We start from the raw sequence: 20,267 nt of genomic DNA on the forward strand, positions 1-20,267 counted from the left end.
CCGTACAATTCTGCTATAACCCAATGCGCCTAGGCCAAGGTAGGCTATTTGCACAGGGTTAACCCTTGCCACCGAGAAAATTGGAAGTAAGCAGAAGAGAGAAGTAGACACGAAAGCTAAAAGGAAGTAAGCAGAAGAGAGAAGTAGACACGAAAGCTAAAAAAGTAAAAAAGACGAAGATGTAGGGAGAGAGAGATAGGAAAAGGCGACTGCCGATTTCCCCTGGGTGGGTCAGCCCAGGGGTGCCGTCTACGTGAAGCCAAGGCCAAAGGGGTGTGTTGCCTCTGCGGGGGGCCTTAAAAGTCCAATCACCCAGCGTCGGCTCAACCCCCAGGATCCCCTTTTCCCCGGACACGGCAAAGCCATGCACGGCTAGGCGTGGTAGGGAGTCAAAACTCCCCCGTTAGCTCGGGTCCGTGGTATCACTACACACCAAACGCCTACTCGCGCAGGCGCCCCTGCGGGGGCCGGTAAATTCAAGTAATCTAGTTATTTTTTTGTTAGTGCGACAAATGACTTGCTGGTGGAGCTTCGCTTTGCTACCACCGCTGCCTCAATAATGAGCCTTACACACTCGTTAGAGTGAGTAGCCAAGACATTTGTTTTATCAAACACCGGCTTGCACTTGCATTCTGCGCAATGAGTCGCCAGGAAACCATCAGATCCCTTTTTTACTTTCTGGTTATGTTTAGGTAATCGCACATTGAAGCACCTATCTGCCTGACTGACTGTCTGACGTAACTTAGACTGCAGGTGCAGAATACTTCATATACTACCTTTTTCACATATTGAACAAACTTATTCTGGTGCTTAATTTTACACTCGTTAGGAGGCCTTGTTACAGGATTAGTTCTTGCACGTAACTGCGACAACTTATTCGGCACAAAAAATACCACCGAGATCCCTGCCCTCTGACCAATCTTCTTTAAGTTGTGTGAAATATGCAACTATGGGATCACAGCCACCTTCTTACTAAAGGCTGCCTGAGAAACAGTCCCTCCAAGAGGCTTTGACACTGTTCAAAGATTTCTTAACGCCACTCACTCTGACGCACGATTGATTGATTTGTGGGGTTTAACGTCCCAAAACCACTATATGATTATGAGAGACGCCGTAGTGGAGGGCTCCGGAAATTTTGACCACCTGGGGTTCTTTAACGTGCACCCAAATCTGAGCACACGGGCCTACAACATTTCCGCCTCCATCGGAAATGCAGCCGCCGCAGCCGGGAATCGAACCCGCGACCTGCGGGTCAGCAGCCGAGTACCTTAGCCACTAGACCACCGCGGCGGGGCCACTCTGACGCACGAGATCCCCGAAAAGGGATGCCTGAGGTTTTTGGACCTGAGGCTTTCATTTTTAAGTAGCCATATATGTTATTGTTGTTGTTCTCAGCCTTTGTTCGACTATTTCGTCACTTAAATTCCATATCCACCCGCCACAATTAGGAAAAGTGTTCAGAACATTCGAATTTCGGTCCAGTGAAATTTGAACAGAGTGGAATTTCACTGGAGAATTTCACGAATTCGTACCTGCCGCTGTTCACAAAAAGCCTGGAGTTGATTGATGTGCATTTTTGTCAATGCGGCCAGATCACTCACAGAAATTTCGATTTCCAGGAGATTTTCATGACAATCGTAGAAACAGAAGAAATGGTCGAAATGCGGGAGTCTCCTGGACAATTCGTGAGACTTGGCAGGTATGCCTTACTGACATCGCACTCATCTGGTACAAGAAGCATGACAATATACTGACGACGTGGGAATCCTATATTGCTGAGATAGCGAAGTGTTTCAGTAACACAGCTGCACAAAAGCTTGCTGAGCAGACTCCTGCACAAAGGGATCAGTTACCCGGTGAGACCTGTACAATGCACACAGAAGAAATTTTAAGAATCTGTAGGCAAGCAGATTGCAGCATGTCAAAGAAGACAAGGTGGGACAATCAATGAAAGGTATTGCAGAGAACGTCTACGACTTTCTAATAAGCAAGAAAAGTCTGACTTCTGTGTCAGATGTCATTAGACACTGTGAGACGTTTGAGGCATTAAAGCAGCGCAGAATAACACCGAAGTCTGCCCGTCTGCCCAATGTGACCACGGTGGCCAGCGTAGAACCTGTACCACCTGATGTCCTCGCTAAAACCATTCGTCACATCATACGACAAGAGCTAGGCAGACATGAAAACATGACACGTGAGGTGGCTTTCACGTCTCGGTGTCATTTCTCACAAGACATGGCTACCTCACAGCTTGAAGATTTCAAGAGTCAATCCGTCAACACAGCAAAGTTTGCGGAATCTCTGCATATATACCGCTCAAGCCCGACTTACTACCAGGCACTGCTGTACTCTCAGCGCTTTCGTAGCGAACAATTATGTTGAGCGTCGCACTTAAGCGAATTATCATACCAACATGCCAGACCACGTCGAGGGGCAGCGATGACTTCGCCCAGCTCCCGTGTGCTACAACTGCGGCAGGACCGGTCACATATCAAGGCCCTGTGATCGCTCACTAATACCACGCTACGAATGGCTGCCACCCTGAACTCAGCAGCCCAGTGTCCCCTCTTTTAAAGAACACTGAAACAGCCAACCACGACCGAACAGCAGCTTCTGGCAGGAACACTTCCGCAACACATCTCCGACTTCCGACCGAAGTGTGACACCAGACACCACCTCCAGCACCTCGACTGTGACGGTCGCCGTCGCCACTACTTGTCCCCACATTAGAAAAACTAGGCAGTACGGCCGCTAGAGGTGAGGTCACTGGTGACTCGCTGCAAGAATAGATACCTCCACCGGTGTTTATGTTTAGAAACAGAGGGCAAGTTTTTGTCAATGGTGTAGATACAATGCCCTTGGTGGACACTGGAGCCGTAGTGTCAATCATGAGTGCTGCTTTCAAAGCTCGTTTGGGACGAAAAGTCATGTTTTTGTGTAAGAAAGCGATAACACTCCATGGCGTGAATGGCAACTCACAGTGTCCGATTGGTGTTGGTACCGCGGCAGTGCTGCTGAGTGATCAAGTGTTTGCGACGAAATTCACAGTTCTTCCATGAAGCACGCCCGACATAATTCTGGGCATAGATTTCCTGCGAATGTGTGGGGCCACTGTATATTGTCATAATAGCAGAGTTATAATAAGCGACGTTTTCCCTTATGAACTTATTGAGAATTCGAGCAGGGAACATTGTGCGCTAAGAGTTTAGAACATACCATTGTTCCGGCCTTCTGGGCTGTGTGCCTTCCCGTAGTTTCTTCATGTATTAACGACAATAATACCAGGTTCGACATGCTAGTGGAGCCTTTCCATTTAAGTTGTATAAAGGACACGTTGGTACCCCATTGCAGTACTCTCAGTGAGGAATGGGTGTTCAGAACTTTGGACAATAAATTGTTCAAATGAACCGGTGCTACTAACAGTAACACTTGAACTAGCCTTGTTCAAAGAATACTCGCCAACGACAATAGCTGTCCTCAGTGACGTTTCCCGTGATGACCAAGTGACCACCTGCTCAGACAGTTCAAAAATTTTACCTATGGTCGATGAATCGCTGACTGCCGACAAGCGGTATGCTTGTGAAAGTTCTATTAAAGTACTTGCAAGTTTTCGATTTTTCCCAGAGTGACCATATGCCTTTGATTACTCCATCTCGTACATGCCACAGGATAAATACAGGAACAGCACACTCAATCCAACAAAAACCGTACAGAGAATTGCCGTCCGACCGCAGGGTAATAGACGATCAAGTGCATGACATGTTCATAAGGGCATCATTCAAGAATTGTCGAGCCTTTGGGAAGCTCCTGTGTGAACTATCGCCGTTTAAAATGCATCACGAAGAAAGATCTTTCACAAATTGATGACGCCTTGAACTGTCTCCATTTGGCATCCTACTTTTCGTCTATAGATTTACGTTCATCCTTATGCATCCAGTGGAGAAGGAAAAGACTGCTTTCATTACCCCAGACAAACTGTATGAATTTGAAGTGATGTCGTTTAAATTATGTAACGCTCCTACCCCATTCGAAAGGTTCATGAATGCCGTTCTGCGTCGCCTAAAATGAAACATCTGTATGTGCTACCTCGATGACATCGTGATCTTCGAGTGCACATTTAGTGAGCATAACGAACGCATGGACAATGTTCTGGAATGCATTAGAAACACTGGTCTGGTTTTTAATTAGAAGAAGTGTCATTTCAGTGAGCGACAAACCTTGGTACTTGGACACATCGTGAACAAAGATGGTATGAGGCCTGACCCAAACAAGACAGCAGCCGTGAAGGAATGAAAACCACCTCGCTCAACAAAAGAACTTCGTAGCTTCCTAGGCCTGTGCTCGTACTTTCGCTGATATATTCCCGCATTCGCCGACATTGCCTTCCCCTCGACCAGTCTGCTACGTCAAGGTGCTAGTTTTGAATGGACACATGATTGTCACATGTCCTTCAACCAACATTAGTTCTCACGTCGCAGCCTATTCTCCGGCACTTGGCCCTTCTGCAGTGACCAAAGTTCATACTGATGCCAGCGGCATTGGCATAGATGCAGTTCTAGCACAATGCTGCAATGAGAAGGAACATGTCATTGCATATGCCAGTAGAGCTTAAAGTAAGCCGGAACGGAATTACACAGTGTCTGAGCAAGAATGTTTGGCGCTCGTCTTTGCTGTACAGTGATTCCATTCATACTTGTACTGTCGTCCCTTTCAAGTGGTCACAGACCATCGTTCCTTGTGCTGGCTTGTAAGCCTCCCAGATCCATCTGGTCGCCTTGCACTCTAGGCCGTGCACTTGCTAGAGTATGACTTCATGGTATTGCACAAGAGCAGCAGGAAGCCCGCTGACACTGATTGCCTTTTGCGAATGCCGCTTAATACAACAGTTTGCGATACCAACGATTTCAATCACCTAATTGCAACAGTGACACCAATGTTTCCGGACAAGACCACCTTTGCAACTGAGCAGTAGAAGGACGTCAGCCTGGAGCCGCTATTTGCTGACGCACGAGAATCCACTTTGGCAGGACGCTTTTGTGTTCATCAAGGATTACTTTACAAGAAAACCTTCTTGGGCATGGGTTCCCACTTCCTGATGATGGTTTCATATACACTCTGTTACTCTGTTCTGCACGGCATGCACAATGATGCAACTTCTAGCAATCTGGGAACATAGAGTTTTATACAATACCTAGAGAGGAATCTGGCGCAGCGATCGTTTACCCCCATGAGAATTATGGGAAGTACAGGCTTCAGATTGGATAGGGTTAGCTAGTGAACTGTCTACAGACCTTTCGCTAGAGTTTCAGTTTCGTTCTTCGTGGAGCGCGGGTAGTGGGGTGCAGTACAAAAGGCTGAAGCAGTGCCTTTGTTGCTCGAAGAGGCTGAAAACCACTTGATCTCCTGATCTGCTGCGACGTTAGAGCTGTGCGAGTCGTATTTGACAGTTTGATGAAGCGTCATCCAATCATCGCTGCGCCTAGATGTAGAATCTCATGCCAGTGCATGGTGTTGCCTCGCGTTTATGTTTTTCACGAGTGCATCTTGCCTAAACTCATTTTAAATCGACTGCAAAGTGATGACGAAGCTAAGCAGATGCCCTGTCACACTCTGCTGACTCGACTCCACAAGAAAACCAGAGGTGCGTTGGGAGCAGACCACTGGGACAGACGCACCTAGCGTCGCAGAAGACGAAACGATAAGTGTTTCTCACTTAATAATGTGCTGTTATTTGCATAAATAGATAATGCATACTTTTGAGAGAAAACAAGCATGTTTCCTCTCAAGTGTTGTAAAAAATGATTCATTAAATCTTGATGCCAAATCTGGAACGCAATGGCAGAGCGATGGATACCCCGATGGTTAAATTTGTCCATGTTTTACTTCTACGCCACGGTCACAAAAACTTTTTGCAATAAAGTTTGCGTACAAAAGAATGAAGCAAGTTTCATATTGATATAACTTCATATCATTTTTTTTACACTCTGAAAAAAACGCGTCGCGAATCTCAAGAGCATGATCCATCCGAAGAAGATCCGAAGCCTGTACTTCCCATCATTCCCATGCGGGTACAAGCGCCGCTGAAGGGGCCCGCGTAGACACTAGCGCCAGATTCCTCTCTAAGTATTATTGTATGAAACTCTATGCCTTGGAATAATGCGAACTGCCCGCGCCAACTGACGGTCGCTTCCTGCAAATGCGAAACTTTAAGGACCAATGACATGCACGCGATTTTCGAGCAACGACGACAGGATTTGCTGTTGCGAAGGGTCATTCGTCGCTATCGCGTCACAGGTTTCTGGAAAACCAGAAAAATCACTTGTCGCCCATAAAAGATCATTATGATTTCTGCAACATGGTAGCACCCCCGATTCTCGCTTTACTTGTTCTCCGCACATACAGAAACTTCTCATGTGGAAGCGAGGCGACGGCGACTTTTTGTCGTTAATCTTGTGATCGACGGTTTGTTTTAATGCTTCGTGGGTAGCTTGCTGCAATGTTGGTTACTTGCTACAATGTCAATGGCAGCAGCGCGGTCGTTGTGCGACGTTGCTGCAAAGTTGGCAAAGTGCGTTGTAGCGTCGTAGTGCCCGTTTCTGGGCACCTTTTGAGATCACAGCTGATACCACTGTTGCGGTTAAATGATTGCGAGTAAAGATAGCTGCAAAATGCTTTTATGGCATGCGCAGGCGATGTGCGGACAACTTGAATAAGATAGCACCATCAACCACCGAAGTTGAGTAAGTTGAGTAAAGTGCAACAAAGAAGCTGTTTCCAAACAATGTACGTGTATGTGAATTGCAAAAGGCTAAGTGACCTCACTTTTTTTTTGTTGCATTACTACATTTTTCACTCATCCCAAAAAAGTTTTAATAAAATTTGCCCCGCATAGTAAACGCACACCGAACTTTGCCGCAATTTTTCAAGAAAAAAATGTGTTCATTAAGAGTGAATACCGTGCATGCATGCGTTTGTGTGTCTGTGTGTGCATATATATTATAGACACACACCAGATGTTCCAGCTATCTTTAGCCAAGGGCTACAAAATACTGTGTTAGCACAGGCGAGTGCAATCAGTTGCATATAGCTGACACACTTTTTGTGCAACAGGCAATTTTTATGTTTTGTAATTATTTGTTAACTAGAAATGCTTAACTAACTCACTTAGCACTGCCTTTAGAAAAGAAATGGGACTAGCTAAGTACGAAAGGGTCTTTGGAAGCCCCCATTGTATTATTTTCACTATTTGCAATACAAAAAAAATTACATATGCCATTTTTTCCCACATTCAGAGAAAGCCCACGAAATAAAAAAGAGAGCACATTACTAGCGCGTTCGCGTGCAGCTCACAGCCACGGTTCGAGTGAATGAAGCCAGCTGCAGCCACGACTCACCTTATTTGTTGCAGAGGTGGGCCATTAAGTTAGTGGTGGTTACCAACAAAAAGAAACCAACAACTCAAGCATAAACACCAAACACAAGTATCATTTCAGTCTCTGAAAGCAATAAAATAGTGCATAACAAACTTACCATATCCAGCTTCGGATCTACACCAGCAAAGTTGTATGAGTCAGGTGCCAATGCCGTCTCGGGAAAGCCAGCGCTCATCAAGAGCTCCCTGAGCTGATTCTACAACAAAAAAAAAATGATTGTGGCATACAGCTTCGACGTCAAACTTTAGCGATCTCAAACATTACATACTTCAATCAAACTTCCGGTCCACAAGAGTCAGAAAACATGATACCGTCATACCTCAGCCACAAGCTCAATACACTCACACTAGCAGATACGTATACCATTTCAAGTGGGCTCTTAAATCCATTTGATATGGTGGTACATAAACAATCAAAACCAATGAGAGTTAAGACTTTCTAGCAATTTGAAACATAACATTGATAAAGGGGTCATGAAACCAAAACAAAGCTGCCCAGTTGTAATTATCCCTGTTTCAGTGATTTAGGCAATCTGTAATTAATGACACCAATTTGAAATGGCAGTTCTCTCGGCTCCTAAATGACCATGCGGCCCTACTGGCTGCCACAAGCACAAGCATGTGACGTCGGTGAAACGTCATGGTAAGAGAAGTTATAAACAGAGTGTTAGCAATGATAAGGGGTGGAACAGGGTACATGGGTTTGGTAGCATTCCTGGGAGCAGGCAAAAGTGCCTTTTGTTGCAGGCTTGAACCAGCCAGAAGGGTCTTTTCAAGCAAGTTTAAAGCAGTAATAACATTGAGAGCAGATTTAGCCGCGTTCAAAGCTATTGTGAAGCAACATTAGTTCAATGCTGCATTTTTCAAACACTCGGCTAAATATTGCAATTGCCTCATTATTGCAAAAAAATTTATATGGACACTACCAACTGGTTGTTCCCATTTCCATCATGTCCCGTATAAATTCCGAATTGATAACATAACCCCGCACATCCTATGTTCTATCCATGGGTAAAAGCGTGTGAACATGTAAAAGTGTTGCTCTCCTTAAAGAGGCAGTATTCTCATACACCAGCATTTTCTAGTTACGTGAGATCAAGTCCAAAAGAGTTAGCTGCCAGCCTCACTTCGTATAACATTACAATTCGCTGCTATTGCATTCATTGTTTCACCCCTGCAGTGCAACTCTGACTTTTATTTAGATTTGTAAAGCCGGCCATGTTTTTTTCTTCCTGAACACACGAGCGTCAACCACCAAGTCATTAAGCGCAAAGCACAACGGCCAAATGAACAAGAGTACGTGCATATGCTCAATGAGCAGTCATGTGTACCTGTCTTTGCTATGCTGTTCCAGGAACCTGACCCCCCCCCCCCCCCCTCTTCTGAAGCACCGTTACTGCCATCCTTTATTTTATTTTTTTCCAAACGCTGCCGTCATCATATAAAGAACAGCTTCACCGGATGGTGCAGCAATAAATGTGATAGCAACAAATTGTAAGGCTGGCAGTTAATTCTTTTAGATTCAATATCGCATAACTCTACAAAACGCTGGTGTAAAAGAATACATCCGTGCCAAAGAGAGATGCTATTCTCGCAGTCCCTTCGCATTGTGAGCGCAGCACGTAAAAGGGCTCACGAGCTATTCACGCTGATGCCTGCCGTGATAGCGTGCACATACCAATCGGGACCACGCCCTTACGATCAAAGTTCACGGCTGCTCCTGGAGCGATTACAGCCTTCATGAAAACGAAGTACAACCATTCCCGTGAATAGTTTCGGTGAAACCAACACGGCGTTTCAGCGTTTCCGAGCACGGCGCTTGATGGCTTTCGCGCTTTGCGGTGCAGTACGACGCCGATAGGCGAGCTTGCCGCAGCAGAGGTGGTTCGGCACAGGATAGCGCAGGTAAGCAAGTTGGGTGCACAATGGCGCAGCTGCTTCACTTCTGAATGATGCAACCGAGGGCTTCTAATTTAAAGCAATTCTTGGAGTGGCAAAATTTTCAATTTTGGAGCAGTTTGGAGCAGTTAATTCTGCATCTTGGAGCACTTTAGGGCAGCTGATTTCCACATTCTAGAGCACACTAAAGAAGCAAGCCGCATTTACATTTAGGCCTCTGAATTATAAATATGGGGCTATTATGAAGAGCTAAAAATATTAAGATTCATTGCAAATCTAATGAAAATCATCTCAGGAACACTCCATACTTCACTCAATATTACAAAATTAAAGGCGTCAAGCACTTCAATGTTTTCAAACAACCTTGGCAGCAATTTTTTCGAAACTAACAAAATAAACAAAATGATGGACACTGAACGTAGCACTTTATAAAATAACACGAAATACATCTACATGGTTATCGGTAGAACTGGTGCATGAATGCCACTCCGCGATATACAATAGTGCTTAAGTGCTAAGGATTTACTCTGTCACCTATGCTTTCCCCTGAAATGACAACAGCAAAAGCCAGGTTTTTTTTGTATTCTTGAGTTATTGTATTGCTGGGCACAACATGACGTCATTTAGCTGGACTCAGAAAGCCAACTTCTTCCGACACTCCTGGCCCTTTCCCTGAAGTCTCTGTGCTGTAGCAAAAGCATTCTCCCAGTGCTTTTATAGTATCGCTTGCACATGCACAAGGCTGCCTGGAAGATGGAGATCTGCTTTATTCCAAGCACCCACAAAAGTGTTTGAATGTGCATACATCGGGGGACTACATGACATATAAACTTCAATTTGCTTTCACAGAGAAGCTGTATATGGCTAGGACATTCCCTACGCCCTCCAGGGAGCAGTACAAAAAATAATGGTATAGAATGTTAACATCCCAACCATTGAGGAACCTGGCCTTCCATATCAAACTGGCCTCCACCATGTTATATCTGTGCCATGCTCTGAACAGCCTTGTTGGTCATCCAGCTTAGAGTGAAATGACGCATCATTTAAGGCAAAACCCTTCAAGTCTCATGCTCACAACTGTCCGTCTCTTCATCCGTGCCCTAGCACGGTGCCAGGTGGCCTACGGGGTGCGCCAACAGACACCAATAGCGTTGGTCAGGCCTCGCATCTGGCTATACAGCACTCGCGCTTTGCTAGCATAGCGGTGCATGCGCCCGGCGGCGTAACCCCTCATGCAAAAAGGGAGACGCCTACGTCGTGTTTTATTCTTACTGACTCCGTCTCAATGGACTTTGGCCAAACGCACTTTGAAATTCACAAGGTTTCCTGCAACTTTTTCACAGCGAAGCTGTTTCAGCTATCGCTAAAGCGGGATTCACGCGAGAGAGAAATACACGGGGAATAAAAGTGGAGCCTAGTGACGTCAACAGGCGAGGATAAGTCCCCACAAATGTCCCTCACTCACAGGGACGAGGTGAACGGTGGGGGAGATCAGTGTGGCCAGAGCTTTCAATATATAATGGAGCGGGAGCACTGCGGAATTCTTTGACCCCCAGCCATAAATATCGGCAAGCTTTCGTCTTGGGGGGTTAAGGCTGCGTTGTGTCTTGACTGGAGAAGTAAGAAAGCGATGGTGCTTCTTGAGTGAGGAAAGTGCTGGTGTGGTTTGAGGGAAGTGCCCGTTTTACACCCCCCTGCTGCTTTGCTGCTTTTAGAAACTGTCTTGTTTATATGTCTTTTTTTTGTGCGGAATGCAGACACGGCGTTGCTCGTGGTTTGACTCGCCACCACAGGTTTTTTTTTTTTTTTTGCAAAAACGAACTCGCCCAAAGCAAAATTACGGGCAGTATCATTGACAACAGCTTTTCTTTTCTTTTTTTTTCGACTACGAAATTGCTCGCAGCCTCTCTGACTCGTGAAATACTACTACTGAGGTGATAGATAGGAATTTCAGTATCTTTCGATATCAGTTGGCTTTCTGTGAGCGAAGGAACTATGCTATCATAGCATTTCTCTCATGAGAACAACCAAGAACGGAAGGGGTCTAGCCTATTAATATTTGACAATCATCTGTACAAGCGTTGCATTATGATTTGGAAACACAAGGTAATAGAAGACCACTTCTGTCTTGACTATGCGAACTCAGCCTAAGATTCGGCTGTATCAGCGCAGCCGATAAAGTAAAATATGAAATATATCATGTTTCTGAAAATAAAAAGTAGCTCTTGAATTCTACAGCTGCCTATATTTTAAGCGTCTAAATTTGAATAATGAGGCCCGTTAAAAAAATTTTGTTACAAAGTAAGACATCTCCCCCAGGATGAACAAGCAGAGCAGTAGCAGCCGCAGTAACAACAAAAAGGGGCGATGTCACAATTCTTATCAGAATAACCACTTCAAAAGAAAACTAAATATCACTTCACAGAGACGATAGTGCTCCATCATCTGCTTGACTATCGTCTCCCAAACAACATTTTTTAGGTTAGTTTTGCTATAGTTATTGGAAGAGATGTCCTACAAGCGATAATATTCTTCCACGAGAGAAAAGAAAAAAAGTTCCTTCATCGTTCATTTTCGCCATCACAGTGCACGCAAGTCCGGAGCGTAATTTGGAACAGCCGCCGCCGCCGGGTTTTGCGGGCACACTGCATGACAGAAGAGAGGGCTACAATGTGGCCAGAGACGCACCAGAAATTCCTCAACATGCTCCGCTGCACAGGGATCGTTTGACCGGTCAAAGGAACGATCCCCGCCTCCCCCGAGGATCCGCGAGAAGGTCGCGTCAACACACTAACCCGTGACGTCGTCACGTGATGTGCCCTCCTCGCCTCTCCTCCGGGGATTTTTCCCTCGTGTGAATCCCGCTTAACTTGTGCTCTTTCACGCGGCACTCTAGAGGTAGGTATGCTCCCCAGGAATTGGGCAAGCCCCACTACAGGGTACAGCGGGTGTGAGCGTTAAACATAAACTTTGTTCAGTGAGGTGGAGCATGTGAAACACATGAAAGGAAGAAAAAAGCGATAAAAGAAGGAGAAATAAAGAGAATAAACACCATAAAAAAAGACAGAACGCAACAAGCCACCACTGACTCCGTCTCAATGGGCTTTAGCCAAACACACATAGAAATTCAGAAAGTGTCCTGCCATTTTTTTACAGCGAAGCTATTTCAGCTGTCGTTAACTTGTGCTCTTTCACGCAGCACTCTAGAGGTGGGTATGCTCCCAAGGAATTGGGCAAGCCCAACTAAAGAGCACAGCGGGTGTGAGCGTTAAACGAGGTGGAGCATGTGAAACACATGTAAGAGAGAGAAAAAGCAATTAAAGAAGAAGAAATAAAGGGAATAAACACCTTAAAGAGACAGAAAGGAGCAAGCTGCCAAAAAGATATAGAAAAAAGCAAAACTGACAGAAAGTGAGAGAAAAGCAAAAGAGAAAGAGATAGGAAGCAATAAAGAGTGAGTAAAGGAAAAATGATAGCGCAAAATAGAAATAAATGAAGATAGAAAGAAACAGAAAGAAACCAATGCAAATACACAAAAAGCGGAGAGGAAGAAAGAAAAAATAAAGAGAAACAAGGAAGGCTACCATGCTCCCTTCTTTCCCGCTTGGCACCGCTAGCCTGAAGCTGCCATAATTCTTTTATTTTACTGTGATATCAAATATGAAGTCTGAATTGATAACATCTCCCCACGCATAACAGCATTTCCCTGTGCATTGTTTTCCATGATGACTAATAGCAAATTCCATGACCACCACATCTGCAACTCTGTGCACTGTAAACAAACCCTCAAGTGATAAAAAAAACAGGTGCTCCATATAAGTAACATAATTACCAGACACATTGAGAATGTTCTGGGCACGTGCGGTAAATGTGAAAAAAACCTATATATCTGGCCAAAACAAAACCCCTGAGCCAGGCAGTGAGCAAGTGAGCTGTTTCATGTTTGGAAGAACCAGGAAGCAAATTCACAAGTTAAAAGTAACCGCAGAAGAAAGTTTGAAGGAGCCTGCGATAGCCCAACATCGCAGTCAAATCTGCTAGGAAACGTAGAAGTGGTGCCATCTCACGGCATCAGAGTAAAATGAGGACACGGGAGCCTCCTGCCACTGGAGTATAATCTAGTTTACTATAATGACTGTATCCCACGCCGATTAACTTAAGATGTGGATTGGATTGAATTAGATCGACCTGAATTGTTGTATTTCCTGACTCAACTAATTAGGATGTAGATTAGATTAGATCTGATTAGACCTGGATTGCTGTATTTACTAATGATCTAGGTCTCTGCCTAATTTGCACACCTCTAAAATATACTTTAGCAAAAAAAAAAACAACAACTACTTGCATATTCTGCGTACCTTGCCTTGATAACAAGTAATGACAATGTTGCAAGAACAGAGCCGTACTGAAAATTTTTCTCTCCCCCCCCCCCTCCGACAAGCACATGAATGTTTGTATTTTATGTTTCTGGGCTCTAATACTTGAAGTGCAACGAAAGCTGGGGACAGCGTTTAAAATGCTGACGTTTGAATATGTGGTTGCAAGAATGAATCTGTCAAGGTGCAACAGCTTCCTTGATTCCACGGAAGAATCAGGAATGTCGGCACGGCACGTTACCTTAATATACCGTATTTACTCGCGTAATTCTCGCACTCGCATAATTCCCGCACCCCTGAAAATTGCCGCAATATGTCGTCTGCTCGTTCCAGCCATTGATGATGAGAGCGCACTCCATCTGGCGCCATCTGTTAAACATCAAGCGTACTATTACTGCACAAAGATTCAATACAATCCAAGCCAAGCCAAAGTGGCAAGTGCGTGTTGCGGCGTGTTGTGTCGGTAATCGTGTCACGTTATGAGGCGATACTGAAGCTGCACAGCTGCTTTCAGGTTGAAAGTGATGGCAACAAGGCCATCGGTAGGCCCTTCGGAGTCGACGAGTTTTGTGTTCGCTACTGGTGACGGCAGCTGAAAGCCACCAAGAGGCACTGGGCCTGCCGTGTGCCTAAGACTGGGATTGATGGTAACCTATTTCTTCAGAAGGAAATTTCGGACGATTCTGTTAAAATAGCCATCAGCCCAATACTGACGTCTTACGCTTACCTTTTGAGGGCTCCTGTTGAGTGACGAACGCTACCGCTACGCCCACAACGCCCACAAGCTTTACGTATGGTATTCTAATTCTCGACTATTTACTTGTACATTTTGTGTCTCAAATAAATCTTGCCTTGTGTTGAACCTGTGCTTATATTGTATTGTTGAGGTAAGTTTCTCAAAGCTTGCTGTTAGTTGCTTAAAAGTGTGGCAGTTTGGGCTAGTTGGTATGACATGGCGATAGTTATAGCGTGAGAACAGAACGACGACAAAGAGCGCCCGTGTCCTTGTCTCTTTGTCGTCGTTCTGTTCTGACGCTATACTATCGTCATGTTAGTTGCTGGTGTGAAAATCCCGATTTGCGACCACTTTTTCTTTTTCGCTCTGTATGTTTTCGTACAAAGTTTTCCCACCCCCCAACTTAACTTTGCATCGGTTTTCCGCCTAAAAAAGTGTGAGGATTATGTGAGTAAACACGGTAAGTACTCTGCTGTGGACAAGATCCTGAAAAATAATTGCAGATTTATTTACACAATCTCACGAAACTTAAATGAAAAATTTAGCTGAAGTTACTGAAGTGCTACCCTTGAAACACGAGCTACCAGCAATAAGTGTGTAGCTGAGGACGTTTGCTGTTCCATCATCAATACTAATAACAATAATAATAATAATAAAAGATTACTATTAATAATATTAAAAGACGAGTAGCCCGGCAAGCTTCTGCTGATGGCAATTCTAGCCTAGACAAACTAGACGGCCTTCAATCGTGGCGTAGATAAACATGCATAAATTTACAGACGTGAGTAAAGTTACAGAAAGTGAGTAAATGTAGAAGCAACAAGCACCAAAATAGTGGATGTACCAACATGGAAGCTAAGGTATGCTTTAGCCAGTGTGAAGGACAAGGTGCCCAGCAGAAATTCCCTTGGTCTTGTTTATGCCATAGGCTGCCACAATTGTGAAAACCAGTACATCGGTAAAACTGGTGGTTTAAAGAAAAGAGTCAACACAAATATGACGCTACGAAACGACGTGTGGCCTTGACTGCCCTCGCTGAACATGTGGACTCTACAGACCACCAAGTCTAATAGACTTGTAAAACTCGTGTGTTCTGAACAAACAAAAAAACCTGCATCTTCCCCTGGGGGGGACTCGAGTAAATGCGTCACAAAATGGTGGGGGTATCGCGTGAATGTTGCATAATTGGGTAAGGTTTGGGAATGCTTAACTGTAATTTCGTCTTTATTATTCGTATTTATTGAATGAAGTAAAAGCGGGGCTTTCAATGAGTGATGGGAGACAGTTGTGCCCCACAACTGGTTGAAGGTACTGTTGCTTCCATTGCATCTACTCGTGTCAAGCAAAGCGTCAAGTCAAGCAAGCGAAAGCCAAGACGTCCTTGACTGAATTCCAAACACCCGATCCAGTGCCTACATGTATGGGGTAGTCAGTAAATGGTTGTGCAGCGCGAGCAGTCAAGTTTAACTAGTAGACGCTGCTTGCGTCGGCCCTGCGAGGCGAGAGGGGGGGGGGGGCAGCGACAGTTGGCATGAGACGCAAGCATGTGCAGTAGGGGTGTAGACACCACCGCCGATGACGGATTTGAGGGTAGGCTCAACCATAAAATGCTCGGAATATAAAAGAAGCTTCCATCATGCCTGCACCTGGAATCCAGGTACGGACGTCTGTACATACCGTAACTACTCAAATCTAACGTGCACCTTTTTTCCGCTTAAGCAAGTTCATAAATCGCATGCACGTTAGAATCGAGTACGATAAAAAAAATGAATGCGGTCATTCTATTGCCATCGGCATTTCCAAAATGGCCACCCCCTACGTGCGTCAGCATGGCGCGTCGGCCATTTTTGCCTATGTGTTTCCCATGTGCAGCACTTCGTACGTGTGCTGAGGAGTTCTTCATCTTGTAGTGCATTAGCATCGATGGCATGGAAGGACTGACTTTAAAAACTCGAGTGCACCACGATGCCGCTTTTAAAAGAAAAGTCATCGCGTGGGCCGAAACGGACTTAAATCGGGCTGCATCGTGGTCGTTCGGAGTTCCCGAAACGTGCGTGTGGGACTGGCGGAAACAAAAGCAGAAGATTGTCGACAGCAAAGCTTCACGCAAAGGCTTCAGTGGACCACAGCAGGGTCAGTTTCCGCAAATTAAAGAGCTGCTCGGCGAGTATGTGCTTGAGCAGCGAGCGGCACAGCGGCCCGTGACGACAGAACTCCTCCAAGTGCGGGCTATGCAATTAGCCTTAGAAAAAGGTCTAATGCGGAGCCAGTTTAAAGCGAGTAGGTACTGGCTAACTAACTTTATCAAGAGGAAAGGCTTTTCCCTCCGAAGGGGAACGGGCATATGCGAAAAGTTTTGCGGAGGAGTACGATGAAAAGCAACACAGTTTTCAAATGTTCGTCCTAAACTTGCGGCACAACAACGGCTACCTGCTTAGGCAAATCAGGAATTCCGATCAGACGATTCTTTACTTCGACATGCCTGGCACCACAACCATTGAGAGGAAAGAGGCGAAGCAAGTTCGCGTGCTGACATCGGTCCACGGTAAAACTACAGTGGCGGCAATGCTCTGTTACACGTCAGATAGGCACAAGCTTCGCCCGTACCTCATATTTAAATGGAAGACGCTCCCGAAAGGAGTCGTTTTTTCGAGTGGTGTGATCGTGCGGGCCAGCGAGAAAAATGGGTGTGCATTGCAATCGATGTCTTAAGTTTTTTTGTTTTTTTTTTTTTTTCGTGATGGAAATCGGGTGCGCGTTACAATTGAGGGCGCGGTAGAATCGAGTAAATACGGTACGCGGAACAGGAGTGATCAGAGGCTTCTGAATGTACTCTCACTGCTTACGTCACGTATTGAGGCGTAGTTAAGTATGTGGTGCCTTTCTTATGGCTTTTATTGTGAACAAGGTCCACTCCCATATCGTTTACTGAACCGTCAGTAAATTTTGTATTCTATGGGTCAGTGTGTCCTGTGGCGTTTACACTCACACTGTCATTTTTTTTCCACACACACTCTAGCAGCTCACTGTAGTTGCAGCTCAGAGAGGGGCTTTTTAAGCTTAGATCAATGGTAATTCTTATTTTTGTGACGGTTGCAGAGAACTGCTGTCAGTTTCCATGACCTGGCCAGGTTTTTCAGAAATTCCTTGACTTTTCCAGACGCGTCCAAATTCCCCGACTTTTACAGGTTTTCCAGATTGGTAGACACCCTGACTTAGTCCTCGCTGTGCCTACCGCATGCACGGTCAGACAGTGCCACACAACATATCAAAGTGAAAGCAACGTTTGCGATGGCTTCACGGCAGATGGCTTTACGGCAGATGGCTTTACGGCACTGTAATCGAAACGGTCACACAACATATCAAAGTGAAAGCAACGTTTGCGATGGCTTCACGGCAGATGGCTTTACAGCAGATGGCTTTACGGCACTGTAATCGAAACGGTATGATGCCACAATATTCTCAACTACAGCTCAGCGAACATCACTGCGTTGCAATGTGTTGTCAACGACAGAGCCTTTTCACTGGCCAATTTAAAGTGACATCCGCTCTACAGTTGAGGGGAACATGAGCAGAAAATCAAAATTGTGCTTGTATAGCTATTAAATGAATGAACCCGGACGATGACATCAGTCGAAATATGGTATTGAATACAAGGCCAGGATTCTGAATATGCACATACAGTCAAATCTCAATAATTCGAACTCGAAGTGGCCCAAAAATTTGTTTGAATTAAAAGAAGTTCAAATTAATTAAAGCTAAATAAACGGAGGGCTCTCCATACAGTGGCGCATGTGCATTGAGCTAACACACAAATGGGAAGACCTACATTTATTGACAAATCACAGGACATTCGTTAATAATTGGAGTAATCGGTGATGCGCGTTTGCACATGTTTGCCTTGTAGCGAGTCTATCAACTTCGCACGCAGCTTGCAAAGCATTTCTACTTCAGCTTCAGCATTTTCCTGGCAAGAGAAGTTGCACACGGAAATGTCTAGCGCCGACACTTTGTAAAGATGGCAACAACGACTGCGCAGTGGAGCCTCTCCGCTACACAGCCGCAGCATGGTCAGCACGTGACGAGAAAGGAGGAGCGTCTCCACGCGGAGAGAAGCAGATTCGCATTTGAGAGAAAACCAACACTCCATGGCAGCTTTTTTTTTTTTTTTAATTTACTCTCTCGCGCGCATTGTTGAAAGGAGAAGGGTTACGTGGTATGGACGGAAAAGGGGGAAGCGTAGCACCGGCGCTAGAGACCCCCTCTCCTCAAGGCGCAGAGCCGTGCTCCCGCAAGGGGCAAGGGCTGCAGAAGGTAGCGCCTTTTTCCCTTCCTTCAACCACACATTCTTTCAACCCAGTGACAACTTTTTTTTTTCCCTCTCTCTCTTCGCGCACAGCGTTGGAAGGAGAAGAGTCTTTATGTAGCAGGGACGGAAAAGGGAGAAGCGTGACACGGGCGCATCGCAGATTGGCATTTGAGAGAGAGCAAACATTCACTGTAGCCTTTTCTTTCCTTTTCATTTCCTTCGCGTACAGCGTTGAGTGTCGCAGGTGCCGCCGCGGGATCGGGCGGGTGCTGAGAGCATTTTCGGAGCGCGGTATCTTCGAATTAACCATTGCAAGTGCTTGCGCATTCGCATTACCGGGTGTTTTTGCCCATTGGAATATACATAGCTTTGACAGGACCTCATCGTGAGTTCGAATTAACCAGAAGTTCGAATTAAGCGTGTTTGAATTAATGAGATTCCACTGCAGTTGAAAATTTTTGGGAAATGTTTGACGTCCCCTTTAAGTGATGCTTCTTCTCACTACCACGATTTGCAAAACATCTACACCCCCCCCCCACCCCCTCCTTTCTTTTTATCCACAAAAGACGTCTTCACTATTACATAATTTGTCACAGCGGCCCCTTCCTGCACCCTCACATGCACAGTAGCTCTCTCCCCTTCCTTTGTTCTGATTGGAGGAAAGAGTTTTGACGTATTTACACATTAGCGCCAAGGAAATCAGTTTTAGCCTCGAAGAAGGCAAGTCCACTTCTCGAAACATTGACTGAAGCAGGCAACTTCTGTTCACAAACTTTTTTTTCCCTCACAACTACACATTGTAATATTTTAGCCCAGACTGGTTACAAAAATAAAAGTAATAAAATGTAGCACCCCAATTTTTTAACAGGTGTTTTACAAGGCTGCAAAGAAGTTTAAAAAGCTGCACCTATTTAAAAAGGGTAGGAATTTGGCCTTGTTGGCAACACATGATAAGACATGGCCACGCAACCCCAGAAATATGGAAACATACAGAGCAGAAACTGAGACAGCTTGGCAAGTGACGCAGTGTACACAAGTTTCTCAGGATGGTTAGCCTTTAGTGATGTGACATACTTTTCCCCTCTGCAGCAGATAACCATACAAACTAGTACACAGTGATTGAAGAAAGCCAGACAAGTGACTGGTTCTACCATTCAGTCAGTTTTTGCATTACCTGCCATAGTTTTGAAGTGCTACTTGGTACAGTTGAATCTCAATAACACTATTACAGTTGATGCTAATTTTGCTATGATACGAATTTTAAGGTTGTTTTGGATGGACTACCTACATTATATAAAATAAGCCACGATTCAGTGTTATACGAACGGTTTCCCCAGCCACCACAAGTGATACGAATGTGCGATTGACCGCAGCACGCAAGCGGCGCAATGCGGCTTATCTGTGGGAGAAATGCCCGTTCACTCTTGGCCTCGAATGGAATTCAGTAAAACTCGCCGGAATTTTCCACACTTCAGTGGACGAAAAAACAGGCCGCAAGGCAGACATGAAAAAGTT

At 45.1% G+C, this 20,267-nt stretch overlaps 1 protein-coding gene across 2 annotated transcripts in view; it reads right to left on the reverse strand.

Annotated features, from left to right (window-relative positions):
- The window catches only part of mle (dosage compensation regulator mle), a 155,662-nt gene that overhangs the window by 39,939 nt on the left and 95,456 nt on the right, over positions 1-20,267 (reverse strand). For both annotated transcript variants that reach the window (XM_037414127.2, XM_037414128.2), the window contains one exon: positions 7,531-7,629. In XM_037414127.2, the coding sequence (XP_037270024.1) occupies positions 7,531-7,629 (99 nt within the window). The remainder of the gene's footprint in view (positions 1-7,530; positions 7,630-20,267) is intronic.

This window comes from Rhipicephalus microplus, chromosome X, assembly GCF_043290135.1.
Source record: "Rhipicephalus microplus isolate Deutch F79 chromosome X, USDA_Rmic, whole genome shotgun sequence".
In the NCBI taxonomy this organism is placed as follows: Eukaryota; Metazoa; Arthropoda; class Arachnida; order Ixodida; family Ixodidae; genus Rhipicephalus; species Rhipicephalus microplus.